Source organism: Neomonachus schauinslandi, chromosome 1 (assembly GCF_002201575.2).
Source record: "Neomonachus schauinslandi chromosome 1, ASM220157v2, whole genome shotgun sequence".
NCBI classification, from domain to species: domain Eukaryota; kingdom Metazoa; phylum Chordata; class Mammalia; order Carnivora; family Phocidae; genus Neomonachus; species Neomonachus schauinslandi.
Window position 1 is genome coordinate 10802138 of NC_058403.1, and position 25411 is coordinate 10827548.

Below are 25411 nucleotides of genomic sequence, written 5' to 3' on the forward strand. Positions count from 1 at the left end.
ATTACTGCTTATGCCGTATACCCACCAAAAACGCATAGTGTGAATCTAATCATAAGGAAACAAACCCAAACTGGGTAGGGGCGTTCACAAAATGGCTTCTAAACTTCAATAATGTAAATACCATGGAAGACAAAAAAAAATGAGGAACTGCTGCCAATTAAAAGGGAGAGACATAAAAGCTTCTGAACTTAAAAGAAAAAAAAATGCTGTAAAAGGACATTATTGGAACAGCAATATTTGAATCAAGACTTCATATTAAAATATTGTACCACTGTTACTTTCCAGATTTTGATGATTATACTGTGATTTTATGAGTGACTGTCTTAAATATACTCCAAGTACTTAAGGAGTAGAGGGGAATGGTGTCTGCAACTTAACACTCAAATGGTTCAGAAAAGTGTATGATTAAGAGAGAATGACAAAGCAAATGTGGCAAAATGTGAACTACTGGTGAACCTGGATGAAAATGATTCCAGAATTCTTTATACTATTCTCACAACTTTCGTGTAATTTGAAATTATTTCAAAATAGGAGCAATAAGAGAAAGAGAAAAGGCAGTGAAGGACAACCCCTTCAACTCTAGCACAGAACTCTGTACATTTGTGAGGGCAGACGTGTTCATACTGAAAATACTCAGTCACAGAAATGTAAATTTTTCATTTTATTCAAAGTTGGTACAGAAGTGCTAATAACATTTCCATAAAATAATTACTATACTTCAGTTACAGGACAAGATACCACAGAAAGGAATATACTTGGCAAGAAATGTAGGTTCATCTGAAGTTTCCAAATACTCTTGAAGGCTAATGCAGCAGCTGGAGAAGTACACACAGTACACACACGACAGTGTATTTTACAGAGTCAGTAATGAAAACTGACAGCTCTTTAAGCAGATTTGTTTTTCCATTTTTTTCCAACAATAACACTTTTAAAAAACACATTAAACCAAGATCATACATGTCTACAATTTTTAAAAATCAGATTGTATACAGTAGGTTAGAATAATAGTCAAGTTAGAATTGTCATGTATGGTTAACAATCCTAAATCTACAATTTCAGTTGTATTCCCTTCAATATGGAAATAACCTGGTTTATACCAAATTCTACTTTCTGCTTGCAACTAAAACATTGTACAATGTGAAGATGGACCCCATCAATCAAACCTTAAAAAAAAAAAACTGTGGACAATAAAGGGTACACTGGAGATCAGTTTACAATTCCAAAAACTCACCAATAATGCAACAGCTTCATTTATAGTCACATTTGGTCTACAATGCGTAACTGACGAAATGATACATGTACACAATACACACCCCAGTGCACAGACTGGTCTCTTACAGAAAATATGAACAAAGCATAATAGGGAGGACACTAGGAAAAACAATTTCAACGAAGACATCTTTTTAAAATTGCAATACTTACATATCAAAAGTACTAGATAAAAGCAGCAGTACTCTGCTGACATTTGGCTTAAAAATAAAGAAATGAATGAAGCGATTTCACAGGATATTAGAAAAGGAATTGGTTTTCTTCTTGAAGAAGACTACTAACTTTTGCACAGCAACTATTTTTGATATCCACCTTATCAAAAAAAAAAAAAAAAAAAAAGCACTGAGAAGCGTAACGTAGTTCATATGTGATTGCCAACATAGGTCTGGGCAACAGGAAATGGGATGTCCAAGCAAAGAATGGGTAGATCCCTGCTGTATTTCTGAACTCTGTTGGCAATCTATAAACAGAAGCAATATTGGTGGGGGAAAGCAGGGAACAGATTCCGTATCATCTGACACTAATGTAATATGTCATTATTAACAAAAATAAAGCTTTTGCATTTTAACAACGCCACAGAAAAGTCCATGAGCAAAAGACTTGTTGATTTGTTTTTGCCACTCAAAAGTTAGAGATCTCAAAGTGAAATTAGAAAATTCTAATTATACATATTTACACTGCTAGGACGACTTTCACCTAGACTAATTAAAGCAATTTTCCATGGAATTACAAATGAAAGATATTCTGCCAAAGGAATCTTCAAAAGCATTAAATTCTTACAAATGATTTTAAATTTAAAAACAACACTTAAAAAGATACAGACACATACTATATAGGACTAACAGGTTGTAACTGCTTTGCCTTAACACACATTGCTAAGCCAAAGACGTTCCTCAAACCTTTCTCTTTTTTTCCTGCATTTCTGGCACTCCTCTGCCCTCATCCCCCAAACCAGAGGTTTTACATTTCTAAAATACTGAGGGAACACACCTGTTTTTTACTACAGGAGCAATCTCTCCCTCAAGGTGTTCCGGTTAACCCTTCTCAAACATGTGACATTAGTCTACATCAGCTTTAATCTTCATCCCATGTATTACCAGAGTGGACCAAGTCTTTCCTTAAGAAGATAAATACACAAACTAGAGGAGAGTGGGAACAAAGGTAGTCACTTTTCTCCCATTCTGAGAGTTACAGCTTTTGACCTATGGGCAAAATCCAAGACAAAGACTATTTATTCATTCTTGATAAACTGGGACTATTCAGGTAAAGAAAGCAAGGGATAAAACAAGGGCAATATGGAGTGCAAGAAAACACATTTTCTTCTGCACGCACATTCTGATTTCATCTACTCTAACCATGAAGCAGGGAATGGGACAGGTAAAAGATTGCTTTAGACTCTTATAACCCCTGTGAAAAGCAAAGTAGCTCGTTTGGCAGATATGTCTCAGATTTAGTTTGATGCTCAGAACACTTGGATCAAATTCTGCTCTATTAAAATGAAGTGCAGTAAAGCACATGAAAAAATAAAGATACGTTCACCTCTTACAAACCTACACAAAGATTCAAGACAAGTAGTATTTGCCCTGTTAAAATGTAATATTTCTCCATGTTTTCAGGGAACTACTGATAGCAGGTAAAACTGCCTAAAGATTTAAGATAAAAAACAGTAACACCAACGGCTCTACAGCTTAAAGCAAAAGCTTGTCAAACTCTTCCACCCACCAAAAGCCTAGAAGTCTGTCCCTGTTTTAGTTCCAGACTGTAGGAAAGAACCCAGAGACCCCATTTTCGCTAGTAACCCCCAAATATAGCTCCAACATTCTTGATTATTTGTCTCTTCTCCCTCTACCAAAGTAGTACAAACTTACTCAGATTATTACACTTGAATCACTTATCATTTAGGACCACAACTCAGGATACCTCATTGTCTGGGGCTTCCAATACTGGGGTCCTCCACAACTCCCAAGACAAACACCCGGTGGGCTGTACAAGCGGCACTTGTGGGGTACTAAGAAATACTGTCAGTCTTGTGCTTTCTACATGTGGAGACACACACCTGCACGACGTGATTTGTGCTTTCTATGGACTTTTACTTTAAGCTTCTTACCTATCATGGAATGTGAAACTGTTGTCAGATGTATGTTCTCAGATATGCCTATCAAACCTGCACTGGAAAAACAATAGTTAAAATATACTCACAGAATTAATAAGTAACCTTACAGTTTTAATTAAGGATATAAAACAAATATAGATGAATAAATAACATTTAAACTGCAACAGGAATTAGAGCTACCTGGTTTCCTTGAACCTAAACAAAGGCTGTGTATAAAGTATGTAAATATAAATGTATTTTTTGTATTTCCTTGACTAGTTGTAACAAAATTTAAAAAGAGGAATTGTTACAAATAAGTATATTCTATCAGGAAAGGGAAATGTGTAAACTAGCAGAGTCAATATTGGCAACCAGAAGGCACTAATAAAAACACATAAATTTCAGAAGCTGATTATATTATGAAATACCCTATATATTGGCCTTTGCCAATTTGGGATTTCAATAACAGCAATGAGCTTAATTTCAGTTTCCAACTATTATAACCAAAAAGTGAGTTAATTAAGGAACAGTCATTCCACTTAATAGAAGTCTAGGCTACAATGATATACTGAAAAATTATCCAGACTAATTTGTCCAAAGGCAATTAAAAAAAAGTAAACACTCCTTCCTCCAGCAGCACTGGGGTACAAGGTGAATTTACCAAGATAAATGTAAGTCTCCAATAAGGTTGTGGTTATCTACCGTCTACCGTCAACTTGTGCTGTTACGGAAATCACTGAAATATGTATTTCCCTTATTGACAGAGTTCACAGACTGTAAACTATCTTAAACTTGGGGTAGGGGTAGGAGAGGATGGAGGGGCTTCATTATCATGGACAACAATTATGATATAGAGCTTTTCTGATAGCAAAGCCACTGCTCCCACACTAAGAAAAATCTGAGACCCCTGTGCTTTTGTCCTGACTTGCTCTTAATTTGCTTATTTGTTCTAGCATCCCTCTCTTCAATCATAGTATGAATCCAGATAACCAAACCACACTGAAAAGTCATTACATAAAGTAAGGTTATTGGTTTAAAATCAAAAGCTTCAGATTATGGTCCTCCCCTAAAAAGTAAAGTATGTGAAATCAGTAACGATACAGATACATCAAACCTTTTTCACCTATTTCTGAGTAAGACATGGTTAAGGCTGTTAGTTACCAGATAAACTGGGTGCTTAACCCAAAACAAAAAACTAAATCCTATCTTTTATATAAGGATTTAAGATGGAGAACAGAAACATAAATTATATCAATTTTCACAACATTCCTTTAAAGGTGAATCAGTAGTTTAAAGCCTTATTCCCAGCACTGGAAAGAAGTTTAAATAAACACATTTATAGGACTCCGTGAACAATGGTGTAGGACTCAGTGCTGGCAAAGCCTGTAAGCAGTTTGAACCTTAGCTAAATTCAATTCTAGGAGTGAAAGAAGTTGAATACCTAGTCTTCCAACAGAGGGGGAGAGTTTGATAAAAAGCATACCAAATTAAGAGAAATGACTTAATGGAGGAAAAGGGGTTTGTAGCCCTGAGTTAAGCCAACCAAGTCTAACCAAGTGTAGTAATCAAAGCTTCTTATTTAATTCAGCTTCATACCTAACTAGTACAAAAGGGTTTCTCTATAGGCCAACTGACTAGTTCCAATTTTTACCCTTAAGTACTGCAAGAACAAGGCTTTTTGGCATCAAAACAAACTCCATTCCTCTCTGTATTGTGATACCACCATCTCAAAGGGACTGGTATGAATTTTAACTATTGCTGCCTCCCTAATTTTTGAAGAAAAGAGTTTTCGGAATATAATAATGATGAATCACTAGGGCTTTTATTATTGGTGAACACTAGTGAACATTAGTCTGAGAAAGTCATTCTTGAGAATTTAATAGTTTAAGCTAATAGAAATTTAGTGTATTTAAACACAACTATGTTTTATATATATAATAAATTATTTGGATCCAAGTCTTCAAAACGGGGGCAAAGCAGCACTTTTGCGCATCACAGCAATAAGCCTGAACATGAATTAAGCTGATAAAAGATAAAAGATAAAAGGTGAAGAATTAAAGCAATGTGAGGGAAGACAAATAGAGGCAAAGACCAGTCTCTCTGAATGGTAGGTAGGTGGGTATACCACAAATAGGAATATACCCTATTTGTAAAGTCTGCTCAAGCTAATGTCAACATCAAAATGTCTTAATGCAATTTAACACTTCATTAATGAGCAATCTCATGAATACAAGCCTAAAAGCATTTTTTTCTACTAAAGTATCACTATCAAATATCAGTCCTTTTAACCTCATATATGTTTTAAAAACTCCTATTTCACAATATTTAACATCAAACCAGGGTTTAACTGGCTGGATCTTATTCACTGGTATCCTAATCTATAGGGGAAAGGTTTAAACTAGCCGACGACTAGCCAAGATGCTTCCAGTTCTAGACTCCATCTGCACATTTTAAGCTAATGTTTGTCCTTTGCCTAACTTGTTAAGTTTGTATCACCCAGGTATTTCTCAGCATCTCATTTAATAGTTTTTCTGACTTCTTAGGAAAATTTTGTCCTGGCAAGTCTCTGTGGTCACATAATGTAACAGGAATGGTCTACATACATCGCTCAATCCAGAACTGGGGAATGGTGGCAAGGTGTCACTCACTACTCCATACCCACGTGGTCCTTTCCAGCCATCATACCACAGATGAAAACAACACAGCGGAGTAAAAACTATAAGGGAAGTAAGTAAGCCAAATACTGCCAAGTGGGAGCACTGATGGGTCTAACCTTTTAATAGCTAATGATATAGCCAGTCTGTAGGATGGTAAAGAATGAGAATAACCCACAGGCTGCACTGAATGATATTTGAATAGAGAGGGGAAGATCCATGCACCCTGTAAGTATAGGGGAGAAAAAGCAATGGACTGAGAAATGGAGACACTTAAGAGACTCTCAGTGCCCTGGACAAGACTTTTCAGTCCCCCCACTCCCAATTAGCCTCGGGTTAAAGAACTGAGTGACAACCTCCCAATCAATTCTTAAAATGTTAAGTTTCACATGTGATAGGTCTCTGCTAATTACTTGACCGTGCTAAGAACTATGATCCTGGCCAGACTCTTTGTGCAAAAAGACAATGAATCCTTTAAGCCAATTGAAAAGGAAGCCTTGCGAGAGGAGATCTGCTGAAAATAGGCCAAAGGACACAGTACCACCACTACTGCTTGATGCTTCCCTAACCTAAAGATAAGAGTGAAAACCTCACCAGGAAGAGAATGGCTGTGGAAAAAGATTGGCTCAGCTATTTCAAAAGCCACTTACTATCTTGGAGCAAAAGGACATATATTTTTGGAGCCAATAATTCTTCTGCGTGCCAGAGTAATAAGCTCTGCTCATCAGATCTTAGGACTGAGATTGCCTGAAAGGATAAAAATCTAAGAACTGGGGATACCACTAACAGCAGATCAGACAGTATTTTTCTGTACCTTTGAAGAACCAGTGTCCTCACTTCATTTTGACTCTTGGGTAACTATTTTAGTCAATATCACTCTTATTCAATTCTGAACCTTAGCTTGAGCCAATCTAAAAATATATACATATTAATGTCTACAGATGAAATGTCATCATTTAGGACCCATTTAGTGTAAAGTATGAACATTTTGCTAGCTTAACACAGACCAGGTATCACTCCATCACATACTGAACAGTGGTCCCCTGAATGAAGCTGCAATCAGCAATTCACATACTTATTCAAGCACATTACCTACTACTGGAAAGCAATAAGAAGGGCAAGATTCAGGGACTTCAGTCTCAACAGTGATGATTATACTGGCAAGAATAAACATCCTAATGGATATACTAACAGTCATTCCTTATTTACAGACATTAGTACTCTAAACTTGACCTACCGCTATATATACACAAACAGACACAAGATGATGTATTTCATGTATCGTACTAAGACAGCAGCAAAGAGAAGGGGGGGGGCGGGATCCTAATACTTCAAACTATTAGGGCTCAACATTAAATAAAGGGGAAAAAAACTCACATAAACACCACCTATTAATTTATGCTGTAAGAAGGGGTAAGAAGGCTGCCCAGCCACTGTGTCAATCCTCTTTGCTGAGTTACACAGCAATGTGTTCAAAGTCAAAGAAAATTTTAATTCCTATGACTTAGTGCCAATTTAAAAAATCTAAGGTCCTATTATTTTCCCAAATACCAAAAGGTTGTCTCAAAGGAAAAACAGTTCCTTTCAGAATAGGACAAACCATGAGTCCAGCTTTGCATACATGGTTTTTCTGTTCTTCCCAATAGACTTTTTGTGACCTTGGACGTATCAGAGCCACAGCCTCCGCCAAAGAAAAGGATGGTCCCTATTTATTTGGCCCCCAGCTTATAAACTGTAAGAATGAAATTGAGAAAAAACTCTACAAGGCACTCTAAGCTCTCAGAAATCATGCTATTCATACTTGAGTTATTTTTTCAATCTACAGACTCAGTCCATCAGAAAGCCTCCTGGAGATGGGAAGACATTATGCTACCTGATAATTTCTAAAATCAACTTTGGACTAATCAAGTCCATCATAATGAAACTCGTTTATAGAATACAAAAAATTTAAAGTCATTAGGACTGAGTTTTGATTCAAAAATCTACAAAAGTATCTAAAAAAGTAATACTTTTCCCTAAAGAATACAAGCTTCATAAAATCATGCAATTTAAAAAGTATCAGAGATTACAGGAAAGTCAAAGAAAGTAGATACACAATTAGTCTCCTTCATATGTCATGGAGGAAAAAGGACCATGTTGAGCACACAGACACAGAACTTCGTAATCTGTAGAGCTTTTCTCTAATGTCTTTTGTATCCTGTCCTCAAGAAGGGGAATCAGCCTGTGAAAAAGATTCCCATCCATGAAGGTTACAACGGAGTGCCAAGCCACGTGGAGACAGAGGATCCTGTAAGTACACAAGTCGTAGGATATCCTCCACAAGACATACTACTAAACCCAGAAGTTCTTATTCATGACACCTCTTTAACATGCTACCCACTCTACAGAAAGACTACACTGACAGTCTACCAATGGCAAAGCATGCACTCAGTTTTCTGTTACTGATGCCGAGTTTGCACTGGAACCTCTTCATGCTCTAAGTCAATGTAACTTTTTAAAAATGTAGAGGCCGTGTACAGATGGCAAGTCTTTCCAAAAAAAAAAAAAAAGGAAATCAGGAAAACAAACTTATCAAGGATAAAGTATGATCTCAGAATTATATTTTCCCTCCAAAAATTCAACTTCAATACATCATGATCTAATCAAGCAGGGCAACCCAGCACAAAGGCACTGACAATTTTCTTCAAATTTCTGGACATATCTTCCAACTGAATCCACTTGGAAAAGTGTGTGGCTAATAAAAAAGGTTACCAAATGACAAGAACAAAGAACAAAGCTAGAGAATTAGTGGAGTATGAGCCTGTTTAGCATAAGCTGATCAAACACTGCTTGAGGACTGCTAATTCCCAAACTATATAAACAACCTTAACTTGGTCAATCAATTTGGGGATCATCAGCAATGTTTACTTCATTTTCTCCCCTAATCATCTGACAATACGATCATGACATAACTTTTTTATCAAGACAGAGTTGGTGGTCATTTGAGTATGGTTCACTTAAACTTCGGTCAAAGTAGGAAAAAAAAAAAAAAGGAACTGAAACAAACTTTTTACCAACATTCCGTATGTTGGTGGTACAAGAACAGCTACAGGTAAATGTTCTTCTTCCTTTCTTTTGGCAATCAGAATCCACAGGCTCATGCTAGCAAAATGAACCTGGCAAACAAACTAACCTGTCCTGATACAAGGACCCCACAAGCACATCAGTTAGGTTTTCAGTACACAACTGATTATACATGTCCACGAATTCAGTTTTAAATGGTAGTAGGGATTACAGAGACAGAGAAAAAACTCTGAAATGAGCAAGTCCTCTACTTCAGGATAAGAAGGCCTACCAAGATTTGGCAGTGCACACGTGTAATATACCTTATTTGTAATAATCTTAAGCATATATTCTGCTCTACATGTTCTATGAGAATAATTGGTCTCTCCTTACTTTGGTATGGAAAATTTTAAACCACATTTGCACAATTCAGTCTGTTAAACAAGTTTACTTCATTTAGGTTGAAAATTTACTTTCATCCATCTCTGGGAAAATAAAGTCTTGCAAATAGATGATTTTCTGCTAAGTAAAATTTGGCTAAAATCTATAGCGTAAACAATGCCTGAGAGATGCAACAGTTACATAAGTTTTGTTTTTGTTTTTTTTCCAAAGACCAGTATTTTCTTAAGTTAGTGTCTCATCATATCCTTAAAAAGTTCATAAGGAGAAATAAACAAACATGAAAATTCCAAGTGAACACACAGCAAAAAGTCCGATATTTAATATTAGTTTAACTTGTGGAGGCTCTTCCAACATTTGTAAACAAACAGCCTCCTCCTCCATCAGGTCTCTGAGACTCCTCTTGCTGAGGCTCTTACTTTTAAAGCCACAGAACCAGTCTATGAACTTCCAGTACCGGCCTCCATCCTCTGTTTCCTTCTTTCTCTCTTTCTCACCCATAAGAGCGGCTTGCCCATTGGAATAAGCATCTACTGGTGTTTCTGCCTCTGAATGCCCTAACGAAGCCACCGGATTGCCCTCTTCTCTGCAGGTCACCAAGAGATTAACATCTTCTGGCTGAAGGCCCTTGATACTATCTTCAGATTTCCCATTGGGAATGATGTGGTTGATGGCCTCACTGTTCTCACTGCACCTCAGAATGCTCTTCTCTTGCATTTTGTACGGTTCATCTTTCGGGGAGCAGCTTTCCTTCACCACCAGGCTCTTCTTAGACCAAAAGGTGGTGGTACGAATCTGTTCCTTTGTGGGAGGTGGTGTGAGAAGGCTAACAATTACAGTAATGAGTCCTGTGACCCAAAACAATGCTGTGGCCACATACATGTAATGGATGTCTTTGATGAAGCCTGGCCTGTTATCAGGTTGGTCACATTCTGGGGCACGGTATGCAAAGGCCAGTGTCAAACGGACTGCTCCAAGAACAAAGCCAGCCATTCCACCATAGAAAGCCCCTTGCTCATTGCAGCGCTTCCAGAAAATTGCCAGAAGGAACAGGGCCGCAACTGGGGGTGTCAGGTAATCTGCTACCTCCTGAATGTAAAGGTACATCTGGCCTCCTTGCATCTCCACGATGATTGGCACCCATGCAATGCTGATCACCACCATAAAAGCCACAAATATCCTCCCCACAATCATTAGTTCCCTGGAGCTTGCGCTCCTGCGGATGAGTTTGTACACATCGAGGGTGAATATGGTACTGGCACTGTTAAAGATAGAGTCCAAGTCGCTCATCAGAGCTGCAATCATCACTGCCATCATTAAGCCACGGAGGCCCACGGGAACCAGCTTCATCACCAGGCGTGGGTAAGCAATATTAGAGCACCCAGCTCTGCTTCCACATACTTGCATGCAGTGCTCTGGGTTGATGCAAGCTATATCATCAGCAAACAGTATCCTGGAAATCATTCCTGGGACAACTATGATAAACATTGGCAGAAGCTTCAAGAAGCCAGCCATAAGAGTAGAGCCTTTGGCATGAGCAATGTTTTTAGCTGCTAAGACTCTCTGCACGATGACTTGGTCAGCACACCAGTACCATACTGAAGCTGGGGTCTGCCCAAGAACGAATCCAGGCCAAGGAACATCTTCATCTGTTGGATTCCGCAACATTTTCAGTGCATCTTTCTTAGGGTGGACATGACAAGAATTTGTGTTGGAAAGGTTGTATGTCAACAAGATGGAAGTAACATTGGGTGAGGCCAACATGTACCTTCTCTTAACTTCCTCAAACCCGCCAATCTCCATCATGCTAATAATCATAAGTGTGAGTGCCCCAACGATCATAAGCAGAGCCTGGAGAGTGTCTGTGTAGATCACTGCAACAAGGCCTCCGGTGACAGTCAGCAAAGCAGTCATGCCAATGAGCAGGATGACAGACACATAGAGGTTCCAACCCAAAGACTCCTGGATAAAGAGGGCACCTGAATACAGATCCACTGAGAGCTTGGTGAAGATATAGAGAATCAGAGACAAGGCTGCGAAATAGACCTGAATCCTATGGCCACCAAATCGCTTGGACAAGTATTCAGGCATGGTGTATACCCCTGACCGGATGTAAATAGGGATGAAAACCCATCCCAGAAGTTGCAAAAGCAGTAAGGCATTGAATTCCCATGCGCCCACTGCAAATCCACTTGCAGCTCCAGATCCTGCCAGCCCAATGAAGTGCTCACTCCCAATATTGCTCACAAACAGAGAGGCACCAATTGCTACCCAGGTCATAGAGCGCCCCGCCAGGAAGTATCCACTCACGGTGCTTCTATTAGATTTCCACATGGCAAAAAAACCAATGCACATGACCAGGATAAAATACAGGGCCACTATGGCAATGTCTGCTGTCTCCAGTACAGCCCTCATTTTGGTAACTTTGTGAATAAAAGTGTCCAATGACAGAAGTGTCCGACTTTTTATTTACTCATTAGTAACCCCAGACAAGTCTGTAAACCATACGTGAACTGGACTACACAGAGCAACACAGCAGGTCAAAGTCTTTGTCCTTTGGTTTGCTGTCTTGATGGTGGTGGTTGTGATAAACTTTGAAGGAGACAGTTTAAATTTTCCTCCGCTTCTTAATTGGGATTGAGAACTTAGCTCGTACTCTTAATCCACTCTCCACAAGACCATCAGCATTTACTCAGGTGCTGGAGGAGAAATTCTGAGTTGCAGCTAAGTTAGTGAAGCCTACTGTACCAACCCTGCAAGGCAGCAAAGACAAAAGACAAAGATTGAATTAGAGGAGGGTCTCACCAAGTGATGAGGAAACTTTCAGTCTAGCAAAAACGGCGCAATAAGACATTCTTTATAAAAAGAAAAAAATTTTTTAATATACTTCAGTTCCACAGGAAAGAGCAATCTAAACTAGCACATCAGGTACTTAAAGTCATGAGAATATTTATCATTTTGAACTAAGAACAAAAATTCATTGACCTCATAACTAAGTGACCTAACTTCTCTAGCAACTAAGAACTGCCTACCATGACATTGCCCTTTTTGTGTCTTGCTGTGGTCGTCTCAGATTGGAACAGACACCAAGATCTTAAAGCACCTTAAGGGAAAAGGGTGGGGAAAAAACACTAATTATTCATAAGGGCACCAGAATGAATTTTCAAATGCTATGAATCCTGAATAATGCACTCTATCGCCAGTTAGGGTACTGTATGGAATAGGCAGGTAAGACTCAACTCAGTGTTATCATCTACCCCCAAACACAAAATCAAGTATCACTTAGTCTATGCAAATTTATTATTGTAAAATTTTCCTAAATTCCTACTACAAATGCGTATGTGGTAGTTATACAGAAACGTAGAAATTGTGAAATGACTCCTGCCCTAGAGGGAAACAAGACATTCCAGACAAAAAAAAAAAAACACAAAAAACTAGGAACATACAACTTATAAAACCCTAACATTTTATTATTTCTCCTAGCTAGAAGACATCAGAAGATTTTTGAAAAATGTTCAAAAAGGTAATTTCCTTCCCTTCCTTTCACCAGGCAATAATTAGTAATTCTAAGAGAATCTCTGAGAGGATAAAGGCACAGTGACACAAAGTTTGATCTTGTTGAGTAGTTTTCCTTTTAATTATGCTTTCTTATTGAAGGGTACAGAAAGCAAGGAGAGTAGGGAAGAGGAGAACAAAATTTCTGAAAGACTGAAAAATAATGTATTAGCTCTTCCAAACCTCAATGAAACAAACATTTATCAACCATTAAATAACAAGTTATCTTCAATTAAGTCAGTCAGACATTTTTCAGTCCTGGATTAAGGGGAAAAAAAAAAAAATCACTCCGCAAAACAGACATTTAAATCCATCTAAAATCAAGTTTATGAATCTGATGGTTTTCTCCTGAAAAAGAGACAAATTCTACATCTACAAAGTTAATTACAATTGTAGCTAAGAGATCAATTTGAAGAACATTTTGTTATTCATCCTATGCCTGCCACACATCGACTTCTAATGTGAGTTTTCCTTTTGTGATAAACCAACCTCAAAGTGAAGTGTTTTTCTATACTCAATTAAGTAGATGCTTTTTGATAATCTATGCATTTTCCTTTAAAAAAAGACCTATAAATGATACTAAAGCCACTGCTTTCCAAAACTGTTCAAAATAGACCACAGTATTAAAAAAACTTTTAAAAACACACCTCTCACTGACCAGGAAAGGAGCTGGAAATAATGGCTAAAGATAAACATTCTACTGAATTAGGTTATTAGGTCTAATTCATAAGGCTGCCTAGTTGTAAATGTCTTAAACCCATCTTTATGCATTTTTTAAGCATACAGCACTATAATAATTATACTAAGAAAATGGATTACTATCCTTCCTAAGAGGCAGTGTCAATAATGACTGACATGAATAAAACTCCCACACACAAAAGCATCAAATACACTAACAGTTGGGATTTGTATCACTTCAGACTTGCCAAATCTTGAAAGCTGGTCATATTTCTGTGACCACTTTTCCCACCCCAAAAACTTCCTAAAGAAACACTTGGACATTATCCAGAAGGCTCACCTAAATTTTTAATAAAATATCAGATGATTAATAAACACTAACTACCTAAAAGGTACCTTTAATGTTTCAGTATAAGCAGCAGGTCCTTAATTACAAAGAAAATAGCTGCAGGTAGTTGTGAAATCCTGCCTTGGACAAAGCTCCCTGCCACTCATGATCGAAGCCACTTCTTTCAACTTACACAGAAAAGCCTAACTCCCCAGGCAGAACAGCCCTTTCAGGTGCTGCTCTTCTCCAGGACAGCTGACCAGCCATGTGGTTCCCCCAAGAAGGGACAAACAAAAGCCCCGGTGTTTCTGCTGGGAGGGGAGGTGGGGAAGGTACGCTACCAGCAGCTTGTTTTTCAGAGAACCAAGTGCTCAGAAACAGAACAAGCACCTTCTTCCTTCAATCACTGGTAAGCACTGCTAACATCAGTAACATTGTTCTTCTTGTCAAATATGATCTATACAAGTCAAATCTCTGAGCCATATTCTGTTCCCTGGTGAACGAAGTTCGGACTGGTCTAACCCCTAACTTTTCTGGAACAGCAGGTAAGCTAGAGAGAAAAAGACACTGTGCCCACAAGAGAGGTAGCAGGGAGCGGCCAGACACCAGCTCAAGGCTGACTTTTCTCAATTCTATCTCCCTATGCTTCCTGAGACCATTCGGAAATCACTGCTGACAGTCCCCATCTCACTGGATACCATACCAGTCTGTGGGCAGGTTTAAGATTTTTCCAATTTAAACAAAAAACATCCAGAGACCAGCACCTGGTAAAGACTGGAAAAGGAAAAACAAACAAAACCAAAAATAGGTCAATTTAGTTTATGGAAAGATATACTATAATACAATGCAGCTAAATTTCACATTCTAGTCATCAACAGATTGTCACAGCCTTGAACTTTATTCTGTTAGGAGATAAATTATGCATTCCTAAAAATGGTTCCAAATAAAATATACAATATAAGTTCTGCATATTTTTTCTCTTTCCTTTAAATAAGTATTTCTAGAACAAAAATACAATGAACACTAACCAGAATTCATTTTCAGAAAAAATATACATGGAAAAATTTTTTCATCAGCTAAAATGAAACTTTTGAATTTATGTTTTTATATTACTAGGACTAAGCTGTTACACAAGTCAGGTAAATCCTGTTAAGGAAGAAATATGAGACAAGTAATAAAATAGGTACAGGAATAATAAAATATACGGGTTGGTTCCTTGGTAGTACATTTTTAAGAAAACAGTATTTCTATAATAAGAGTATTATTTGTGGAATGTATAAAGTGGTCCCCTAGTGGTGATGGGCAGTATAATAAATTTTGCCAAATCTCAAAACACAAGGGCATTCACTGTGAAACAGAACAGAAGCCCCTGTCCCTCCCCCCAAAGGAGAGAGCTTCCTTCTCAGAAAGTGTTGTTGAGTTTTGCACAAAATTAGAATACAATTTTGGTACTGTTTCATGTACCTGGATGAATTAAATTATAACTGAAGAATTAAATCAAATAGAGAAGTATACCTAAGTATTTGCTGTGTTTGAACTAGAAAGAGGAAAATAGGTAACACCAAATTGAATCAGCTATTAATCCCCCCCTTTAGGTAATATAATCAAAATATAATTAGTTATAATAACCAAATCCAACATCTCTTTTCTATTATCTAGGGTGACCATATAATTTATCTTCCAAACTAGGAAATTATTCTGGGACAATCTTTAAAATCCAGGGCATATAGTCACTCTAGAAAGAGAGTCACCGTCATAAAAACCCAACCAAGAACAAGAAAAACAATTCCTAAAGCCATCAGGGCTCCAAGTCGTAACAAAATCAATGAGGCAAGGGGGCTAACAAAGGGTAGAAAAGTGACATGAAAAGTGACCAAACAACAATCTTTTTAGCTTTAGGGTCACTTTAAAAACCACACACTCGAAGGACAATCTGAACAGGCCAGCCCAGCACTGTCAGTGGTAGTAGGCTTGCCAGGTCTTGCTTCTATTCCGATCCAATGAAAAATGTTCACCGTACCAGCTAGTAACTTAAGGATTATGGAACACATGGACACCTTTGAAAACTTACATGTATGGGTGGCATGATCAAGAAAGCTGACAAGCTCTGAAGGGCTGGAGCCCAAGCTGTTACTTCCTAAATGCAGGATCTAAGCAAGTAACCATCTATGAGCCTCAACTGTCTCATCTGTAAAATGAAATCATCATCTGGCTACTAATGGCTTAGTAAGGAATAATTGACATACAGAAAACACATAAGATTGCCCAGTGCAATGAGCAGGTACTCAGCAAATGTTGCTTTACCTTCTACAACTTGTATGGACTAAAAGTTACGATATCAGCTTCTTTCAAATTAACCTGTCAACTATATGCCAGACATATGAGGCTCCTTACAAAAGTTATTTATAGATAAAATATTAAATATTCAGTTCCCTCACAAATATTTTAAAGAGGCTCTCAACCATCTCATGAACAATTAGCTCCTATTGACGTCACTTCAAGTAAGATACAAAAAAAAAAAAAAAACCAAATTTATACAAAATTCTACTTATGGACTTTCATACACATTTTCACTTTTGTCATCTTGATTTAAGGTTCAGTAAAGCAAATTCCACTAGCAGAGTAGATTAATGGTGCATGGTACAAAGTATATGTATGTATAAGACCTTCCTCAACCCATTGTTACTTTAAAAATGTAGAAATGGATATTGGTAGCAGTTTATCAGTGACACTTAAAAGCAAAATGAGGGTTTCTAATACAACTCCTATGAATTCCAGCCAGTTTTAAATTACAAGTGGAGCTAAAGTAACACTGTATGTAATCATGATACAACAGTCCTTAAAACATGTAAGGAGTTTGCCCTTAAGGGCGCCTGGGTGACTCAGCTGTTAAGTGTCTGCCTTCAGCTCAGGTCATGATCCCAGGGTCCTGGGATAGAGCCCCACGTCGGGCTCCCTGCTCGGCAGGAAGCCTGCTTCTCCCTCTCCCACTCCCCCTGCTTGTGTTCCTGATCTTGCTATCTCTCTCTCTCTCAAATGAATAAATAAAATCTTCAAAAAAAAAAAAAGGAGTTTGCCCTTTAATTTTTTTGGCAAAACATTTCTATTATACCTACAACCTCAGGTATTCAAATTTCTAAAAGTATGTAAGAAATGCATGAAACCCTGATTGAACTCAAATGGCATTTAAACCATATTCTGCGGATTTCAAGTCCCAGTGTATCATCACAGGGGTGGGAGGCAAGGCAGAGTCGGCAGGGATTTGAGCCTCCCTCCAGCAACCCTCTACCAACCAGATCAGCTCTACTTTTAGCAAAGTACTGGGGAGAGAAGGGGTTTAGGAGGATGGTTTCCCATGTAAGTAAACTATTTCTTCAAATAAAATTGTATTCACCTAAGAAAAATCATAAACTACCAGATTTATCATTTCATCCACATACACACATCCCTCAAGATCCACTCATTTTAACCTGCTTCTATCAATACACAAGTCTGGCTCACAATGTTCTGTGGTTTTCTGTTTTTTATTTTTTTAAAGTCTCAGAGAATGAAAATCTTTTGGGTATGGGGACAACTTTCAAACTATCACTGGTTTCAACTTTTATGTGGATTATACCAGATCATGTACATGGAACCAACTCCAGTAACGTTTTTGAGAGAAATGAAAATATGAGCAGAGACAGCAGCAGTGCCTATGTTTGCTTTTAGGAGGTTGGTTGTCAAAGGTAAGTGAGTTAAATGATGGAGATTAAAAAGAAAAAAAAAAACAACTGACACTTACTGACCTAAGTCCTAACACCTTATAGACCCTGTACCTAGAGTGCTGTGTGCCTTACTGTACTGCTCACAGCAATCACAGGATAAGTACAATTACTATGATCATCCTATAGATGAGAAAACAGAAACCAAGGAAGTAGTATAACTTGCCCCAGAACAGTTATTTGTACTTACATCAGGATCTGCACTCACATCTATGGGTCTAAATGGTTTCTGCCCTTGTAATCGCTAGGCAATACTACCTTCAGTGATAGGAACGAATAGAAAAGAAAAATAAACAATATCAATTAATAAAAGATCATTCCGTATCATCCATGTTTAAAAATCTGTTCTTGTAGGGGCGCCTGGGTGGCTCAGTCGTTAAGCGGCTGCCTTCAGCTCGGGTCATGGTCCCAGGGTCCTGGGATCGAGCCCCGCATCGGGCTCCCGCTCAGCGGGAAGCCTGCTTCTCCCTCTCCCACTCCCCCTGCTTGTGTTCCCTCTCTCGCTGTGTCTCTCTCTGTCAAATAAATAAATAAAATCTTTTAAAAAATAAATAAATAAAATAAAATAAAAATCTGTTCTTGTAGAAAAAATACCTGAGATGTATATATAACAAATGCTTACAAAATAGACTACAACAGCACATAGGACAAAATTCAACTGAAGTATTTATGTGTGATCATACGTAAATGCACATATGGAAAGAGAAACTGAAGAAATCAAAACAAAAGAAGTCCCAGGCACAGGCTTCTTAGATAAGTAAACAAATAGAGCCGAAAAACCTTGATGAGTCAGCTCTAAGACCAGGGCTTATCCTGGTTCTCACCATCCAAACCCAAGGCTTGTGCCTTCATTCTCTGCCGTGTTAATCAGCTCTTTCACCAGAGAATTAAAAAATTAAATCTAGTGCCTTCTACACCTGACTTTGTTACCATGGGCTATATGAATCTACCCAAGTCAATCTTCCTTTACTTGCTAACTCCTCCATCCTTAACACATTAGGTTAAAAGAATCAGCAATGTATGATCTACAGATCAAAGAGTTCTCATAGTAAAATCTATGGACCACGGTTCTTATTGTTTCTAACCACCTACCATTGCTTGGGAATGTGAATAACTTGGCTCATATCCCTTAAACCTGTCTCACTCTCAGTATTCCCATCTCAAGGAAAGGCAACTCCGTCCCCACTATTGCTCAAGTCCTAGCATCTGCTGGATCTACCTCAAAAAATATATCTAGAATCGGACCACTTGTCATTTCAACCTCTAGAACTCAGGTCCAAATCACCATCCCATCTCATTTAGTTAACCACTGCCCTCACCTCTTAACCTGTCTGCAAGCTTTGGCTCTTGGCCTACTGCAGGGCATTAATCAACACAGCAAGCAGTCACCCTTTTATTCACAATTCACAACGCACCAAACACACCTCTGGGCCTTGACATTTGCCATTCCCTATGCAAGATACACTCAGCACTCCCAGATTTTCACAAAACTTGCTCTCCTCTCATTTACATTTTTGTTCAAAAGGAACTCCCCTAAGCATCTCAGCCCTTCATCCTGCTTTATTTTTTTTTTTATTTACTTTATTTTAAAAAGTAATCTCTACACCCAACATGGGGCTTGAACTCGACCCCGAGATCGAGTTGGATGCTCTACCAACGGAGCCAGCCAGGAGCCCCATTCTGCTTTATTTTTTTCCCATAGCACTCAATACCTTCTAACATACTATAGAACTTACTTAGGTTTGTTTCCTCACTACCAGAATCTAACCTCCATAAGGGCAGAGATTCTTGTCTGTGTTGTTCAATGATGTGATCTGTGTCTAGAACAGTCTGGCACACAGTGTAGGCAAATGTTTGTTAAATAAAATGTTAATGATGAAGTACCCAACCGAGTGTGTTAAGCTTCCAATATCCTACACAATCCTCAAGAGCAGGGTTTTTTTTAAGCAATTAAGTAATGGCAGAGTAAAAGGCCAAAAGGAAGTACAGAATTTCCTTCCCTACCAAAGTGATCTGCTACCGTAAACAGTTTGGAGGCGGTGTGTGTGGAATGACAAGGCAAATCAAACCAGGCAAGAAGCCCTTTGTTCAGATAAAAATCTCAATGGGCCATTACAGTAAAAATTTATCCAGAGCCACTATCTCATCAGACCCACCCACCATAAGAGTGGTCTACTTACTTCATTGTACTAACTCCATTTCAGAGTGTGCTCTAGATATTATTACCCCTGCAATTATCAACATCCACCTCACAGTGTGCAATGATACCCCAGTGCTTCTTGTATTATGGTTGTTTCCGTACAAAAGGCAGGTCAGTGTGGGCAAGCAGCACTTTCCTTCAGCCTACTCTATACAAGCCCAGCCCCTTGCTGATCTGAGCTTATGAAGACTCTCTCCCTCCTCCACCTCTCCATTACACTTGAAGCACTAAATGTTTCCACAAAACTGAGCAAGTTACTTTAAGAACCACCATATATCAACACTAGTGCCGGGCACCATTTCTACACTACATGTACCAGCTCATCCAATTTTCACAAAAACTCCAAGAGGCAGGCATGATAATTATCCCATTTATAGATGAGAAAACTGAGGACATACTAGATGATCACTAAGAATTCCAGAAACAGGGGTGCCTGGGTGGCTCAGTTGGTTAGGCGACTGCCTTCGGCTCAGGTCATGATCCTGGAGTCCTGGGATCGAGTCCCACGTCGGGCTGCCTGCTCAGCAGGGAGTCTGCCTCTCTCTGACCCTCCCCCCTCTCATGCTCTCTATCTCATTCTCTCTCTCAAATAATCTTAAAATATATATATATATATTAAAAAAAAAAAGAATTCCAGAAACATCCTCTGTGAAGGTGAAGAATGTATTCTTTTGACAACATTCCCCAGGAAGATACACATAAAAAAGCAGAAATAAACACAAGTCGGAAAAACATCTCATTGATAAAGAAGGAATAATGTGATTAGAAAATCACCCTTTGCAGCCCCTAATGAATCAACAAAGTTTAACCCTATCTCTCATCGTGAGATCATATACAGATCCTAGGCAATGATTACAATGGATGCTAGAATCCTTAGGTGAAAGGTTGATGGGGAACTTTAAAATGCATGGATGAGGCTGACGGTATCTGCGCCCACCAAGAATGAATCTTCTCTAAAAGGCAGACAGATGTGCAACCTGATGTGACACTACACCCAGAATACTTATATGCTCTTGCAAAACAAAATCTGAAAACTATGCACATTTTTACCTGCCAGTTTACAGAAAATACCTGGATTAGATGAACACACAGAACACCAGGAAATGATCAACCAAATTCAGAAAGGAAGAAAGGGTGGGGAATCAACTACCGTAAAGACTCAAGAGGCCATCAAGTAAATGTAGCCCGTGGATCTTGTCTAGATTCAGATTCAAGCAAACCAACTGGGGAGAAACATTTAAGACACTTCAGGGATTTGAACATGGTGATGTTAACTGATTCAGAATCATCAACAGATGCTAAAGCCAGTAGAAGACTGAAGAATACTCAGTCTCAACTCTGTCACTCTATAAATCACTGATAACAAAAGGAAAAAAGGCAGTTTACAATGGAGCAACCCAGTGGGTATCACCTAAACCAAATGACTGCTTAACATCAATAGTGAGACAAACGGACATGCCTCCTGATGGGATACACGGACATCCCTATTTAATAATTATGTCAACAATGTTTAACCTATCTCTAATCATGAGAAAATCAACTAGACAAATCCAAATTGAGGGTTTCTGCAGACCAGTGGGCCGGGACTCTTCAAAGTGCTACTGTCATTAATGACAAAGCCCAGAGAATTGTTCTAGATCAAGGAGACTAAACAACTCAATGCATGATCCTTGACTGAATTCTGGATCAAAAAGCTCAAGAATATTAATGGAATAACAGGATAAATTTGAACATGTATTGAACATTTTATAACAGTGTGTATCAATGTCAGAATTGGGGAATGGTTATGTGGTTAGGAAGAAAACTGCCCTTATTCCTAAAAAAGGCATGTCAAGATGTCTGCATCTCTCAAACAGTGCAGATCAAAAAAAAAAGAACAAATATGGCAAATTCTAACATTCAGTGATCTAGGTGAAAAGTATACAAGTGTTAACTGAACTGGTCTTGTAACTTTTCTAAAGAAAATAAAAAATACTCCAAGAAAAAAACCAAGGGCAGTGGTGGGAGTGTAGATGAAGCAAGATTGGTAAATGCTCATCGGTTGTTGAAGGTGGGTGATGGGCACAGTATGGAGATTCATTAAACTATTTCCTTTAATGTGTGCCCAAGTCTGCATCTTAACTCTCACTTCTACAAAATGGGAAAAACGGGTATCTCAAGGCAACAACTAGATTACTAAATAAAAAAGCCCTGTGGGAAAAAAATGAAGCATTAAACAATTGTTATGCCTGTCAGTTCTTTCAGGGAAGGCTTGAAGATGACCTATAAAACAAACAAAAGCCTGCTGAACTGAATGCAAGCTAACATAACTCCCAAGATCTCTCCGCTTGTTCCTGCTCTTCTGCCCAGGTCAATGGCAATGGCCTCACTTAAGTCCCTCACTTAAGTCTTGGCCTCGCCTGAGCACTCTAACAGAAATGAAATTTGCCACATTGGTCTCTCATCATGCTTTCTCTAGCATTTGCTAGTCTGTCTCCTTTACTAGAATGTACGCTCCAGGAAAGCTAGAACTGTCTTACAGTTTAGCACTATACTTCCCCCAAACATGGTAATGCTGGTACTCTGTAGGCACTCAAAATAGATGTGAAATACTTCCCTCAATCTAAAGGGACTTTAACTCTACTACACCACTATGTTGTACACTCTTTTTACAGATATAGTGATGAAAAGTAGAGCTTCTAGGTTGAGACTGCCCCTGGAATGCTGGCCCAGCCATTTACTGAGCTGTGGGACCCTGAACACCTTTCTGCTTCAGCTTTTTCACTCGTAAAATGGAGATCACACTACCTAACCCTTAAGATGGCTGAGTATTCAAGGGGAAAATACATACACACACACACCTTGCTTAAACTACCCACTAAGGTTGGAAGTATAAAACATAAGGTTTAGAGGTAGAACATGCAATCATGTCAACTCTGTGGTTCACCTTCATGTTTTCTGTACTTATCCTACTTGGTTCCAGTCTTATGTTCCTGGAAAAATCATTCCTAGAAGAACAGATGCCAAAATGTTTCTTGTTTTTCCATGTGACTGGGGCCAGAAAATGTAAACACAAGCCTTCTTGTAGACCAGATTTTAATTCTCCCAGAAGGCCAAGTCATAAATAGAGATCCTAAAAGTGGGATGTTTCCTCAAGCAGATTTATTTTGGAAAATTTTTAAACTTTCTAATTTTCCTCAAGATTTAGGGAATATAAGATTTTCAAGAAGTAAAAAGTAAGACAACACGATAACCTGATCTGTATTTGGAAGGACTGGCAGAAATTATGGCCTGAATTGAACGTAAAAAGTAAACATAAAACTGAGGTATGATGTTACAGATTATGAATGCAGCTAGATTTTCCTCTTGCATTTCAACGACAGGACAAATAGACTGGTCTAAAAATCCAGAGAAACAGGATCACGACTGCTTTCCATGAATGTTAGAAGATAGGAAGATCCCGACGTTACAGGTTCCAATTATTTCATCCGAATCAGATAAAATATTGAATAGAGAAAATTTTGTTAGGACTCTTTCTTCACCTCGACCTCCTTAAAATGAATTTGCACAAGCTCCTGGCCCTCAGTCCACACATGAGAACAGCCTTCCCGAGACCAGTAGTGCTACCACAGACTCAAGATCGTCCCTGGTGGAAACCTGGTATTTCAGGTTTTCAAAATAGTATGCTTCACACAATTGCTTTCTCACATAATTGCTAACAAAAGAGAAGGCAAGTAGTATGCCAGCAAAAGAATGAAAATCAAAACAACATACTACTGGGTCATATATTTACTTAAGAGGGTCAACCAAATTTTTTAAAAGAACACTTAAGTACATCTTTCTATATGTAACATATGCCTGGCAAAGACCCTACCCTCAAATTTAGTTTTTCATTCAGCAACAGAAACTCACCTTGTATCTGAATCAAACCCAGAACTGAATGTTTTATATTCATAATTTACCCATCTAACCGAAGCAAACACTGCACACGGGTTCCCACACAAGGACCTTCCCAGTACCTGAAATCCAAGTGCAGCTAAGGTCTTGATCACCCCAGTGAGAATTTTCCCATACTGGACTACATCCATAGAAATCTGGCTATGATAGCTGCACTTGGGTTTCTTCAACGGACAAAATTCAAGCATTTTCACAGTAAGGGTAGTTGTCAACAAAACGTTATAAAAACTAAACAAAGACAATACCAGCATTTCTTGATTCTGGGGCAGAAGCAAGCAAATGCCAGTTTACGAGCACAGAGGGCTCAGGGTTGAGGTTTAAAGGTTTGGTTAAGTCCAAACTTTCACTTGCAATTCCATTTTTAAGGTTTCACCCACACCAGCCAGTCCTGAGGTGTTCCCAAAGTGGGTAGGGATTCCCTTAACTAGGATGCCACAATCCCAGTAAAAATGCTTGGGGGTGTGGGGGGGGGGGGGGCGGTGCACAATCAATTATACCCTGGACTTGAAAGGCTGGAAAGAACAAACTGAACCTGAGATTTTTTTTCATTTGCAATTTGCTGTTATGTATATGAAGTGAGGATGGGGAAGTGAGAAAGACAAAAAAGGAAAGTCAATCAAGGCAATAGCTTGCTTGGCTTCCACTCTATGGAAACATGAAGCCTAGTCAAAAATAAAAATATTCTATCCCTCCCTTGTTCTATACTCTGACTAGAAGAGCAATTACATTTTTTTCATGGTAATACTATGTTCCAAGGATCATGGGTCATATAAGCTAATGTGAACTTCAAAAAATTTCATTTTCTAGACAAGTAGTCTGCTCAGAACAGTATTTGAAGCCCCTAAGAGGTTAGTACAATGGGTATAAACCAAATTGCACTAATGCGGGCTTTAAAATTAGCACTCATCCAGACATTAAAAAAAAAAAGTGGACTATGAATACCAATTTCTGACAGTTTATATTACGTCATACTTTAGCCCTTGTGCTACTCTGAAGTCTGTACATACACTTTAGCCTATATGGACATACATAATTCAACAGTCCAAAACTAGAAACTAGTATTACTTTTAAGAATAGAACATGTTTCCCATTTACTAATTAACTATCAGTCCTATTGTAAACCAATGACCAATTAACAAAATGGGTTTATCAACATGTAAGTAGGAATTTCTGACACCTAAATGCTAAAGAGGTCCAAAAGCAATCATGGACATCTTTAAAAAATGTCTAAAGCCAATTATCTAAGTCAGAAATTATAAGGTGGTAGCATATCTGACCCACAGATTTATTTCATTTGGTCCATGATGCTTAAGTAATTTTGAGTTAGTTGCCAACATCTTAAAAATTGGATGTCCTAAGAAATCTGGATTTCTGGCTACGAACAGGAGAGAAAAGGACGAGCTGGTGAACCAGGCCCACCCTCCCAGGCAACAGACTGGGTAGGTAAGCACCAGCACCACCATCACACGTGCGCTTTCCACCCCGCAGCTCTTCCAT

General features: G+C 38.5%; 2 protein-coding genes across 2 annotated transcripts in view; both read right to left on the bottom strand.

Annotated features, from left to right (window-relative positions):
- MRPS6 (mitochondrial ribosomal protein S6) overlaps nucleotides 1–25411 on the bottom strand; it is a 66030-nt gene that overhangs the window by 31047 nt on the left and 9572 nt on the right. The gene's annotated exons all lie outside the window — the stretch shown is intronic.
- SLC5A3 (solute carrier family 5 member 3) lies at nucleotides 9661–11871 on the bottom strand. Its single transcript, XM_021677980.2, has one exon. The coding sequence runs from the start codon at nucleotides 11869–11871 to the stop codon at nucleotides 9715–9717; it is 2157 nt and encodes a 718-aa protein (XP_021533655.1). The 3' UTR covers nucleotides 9661–9714.

Excerpts from the sequence above, each read along its gene's own strand:
- SLC5A3 (XM_021677980.2), bottom strand. The coding sequence starts at position 11,871 with ATGAGGGCTGTACTGGAGACAGCAGACATTGCCATAGTGGCCCTGTAT.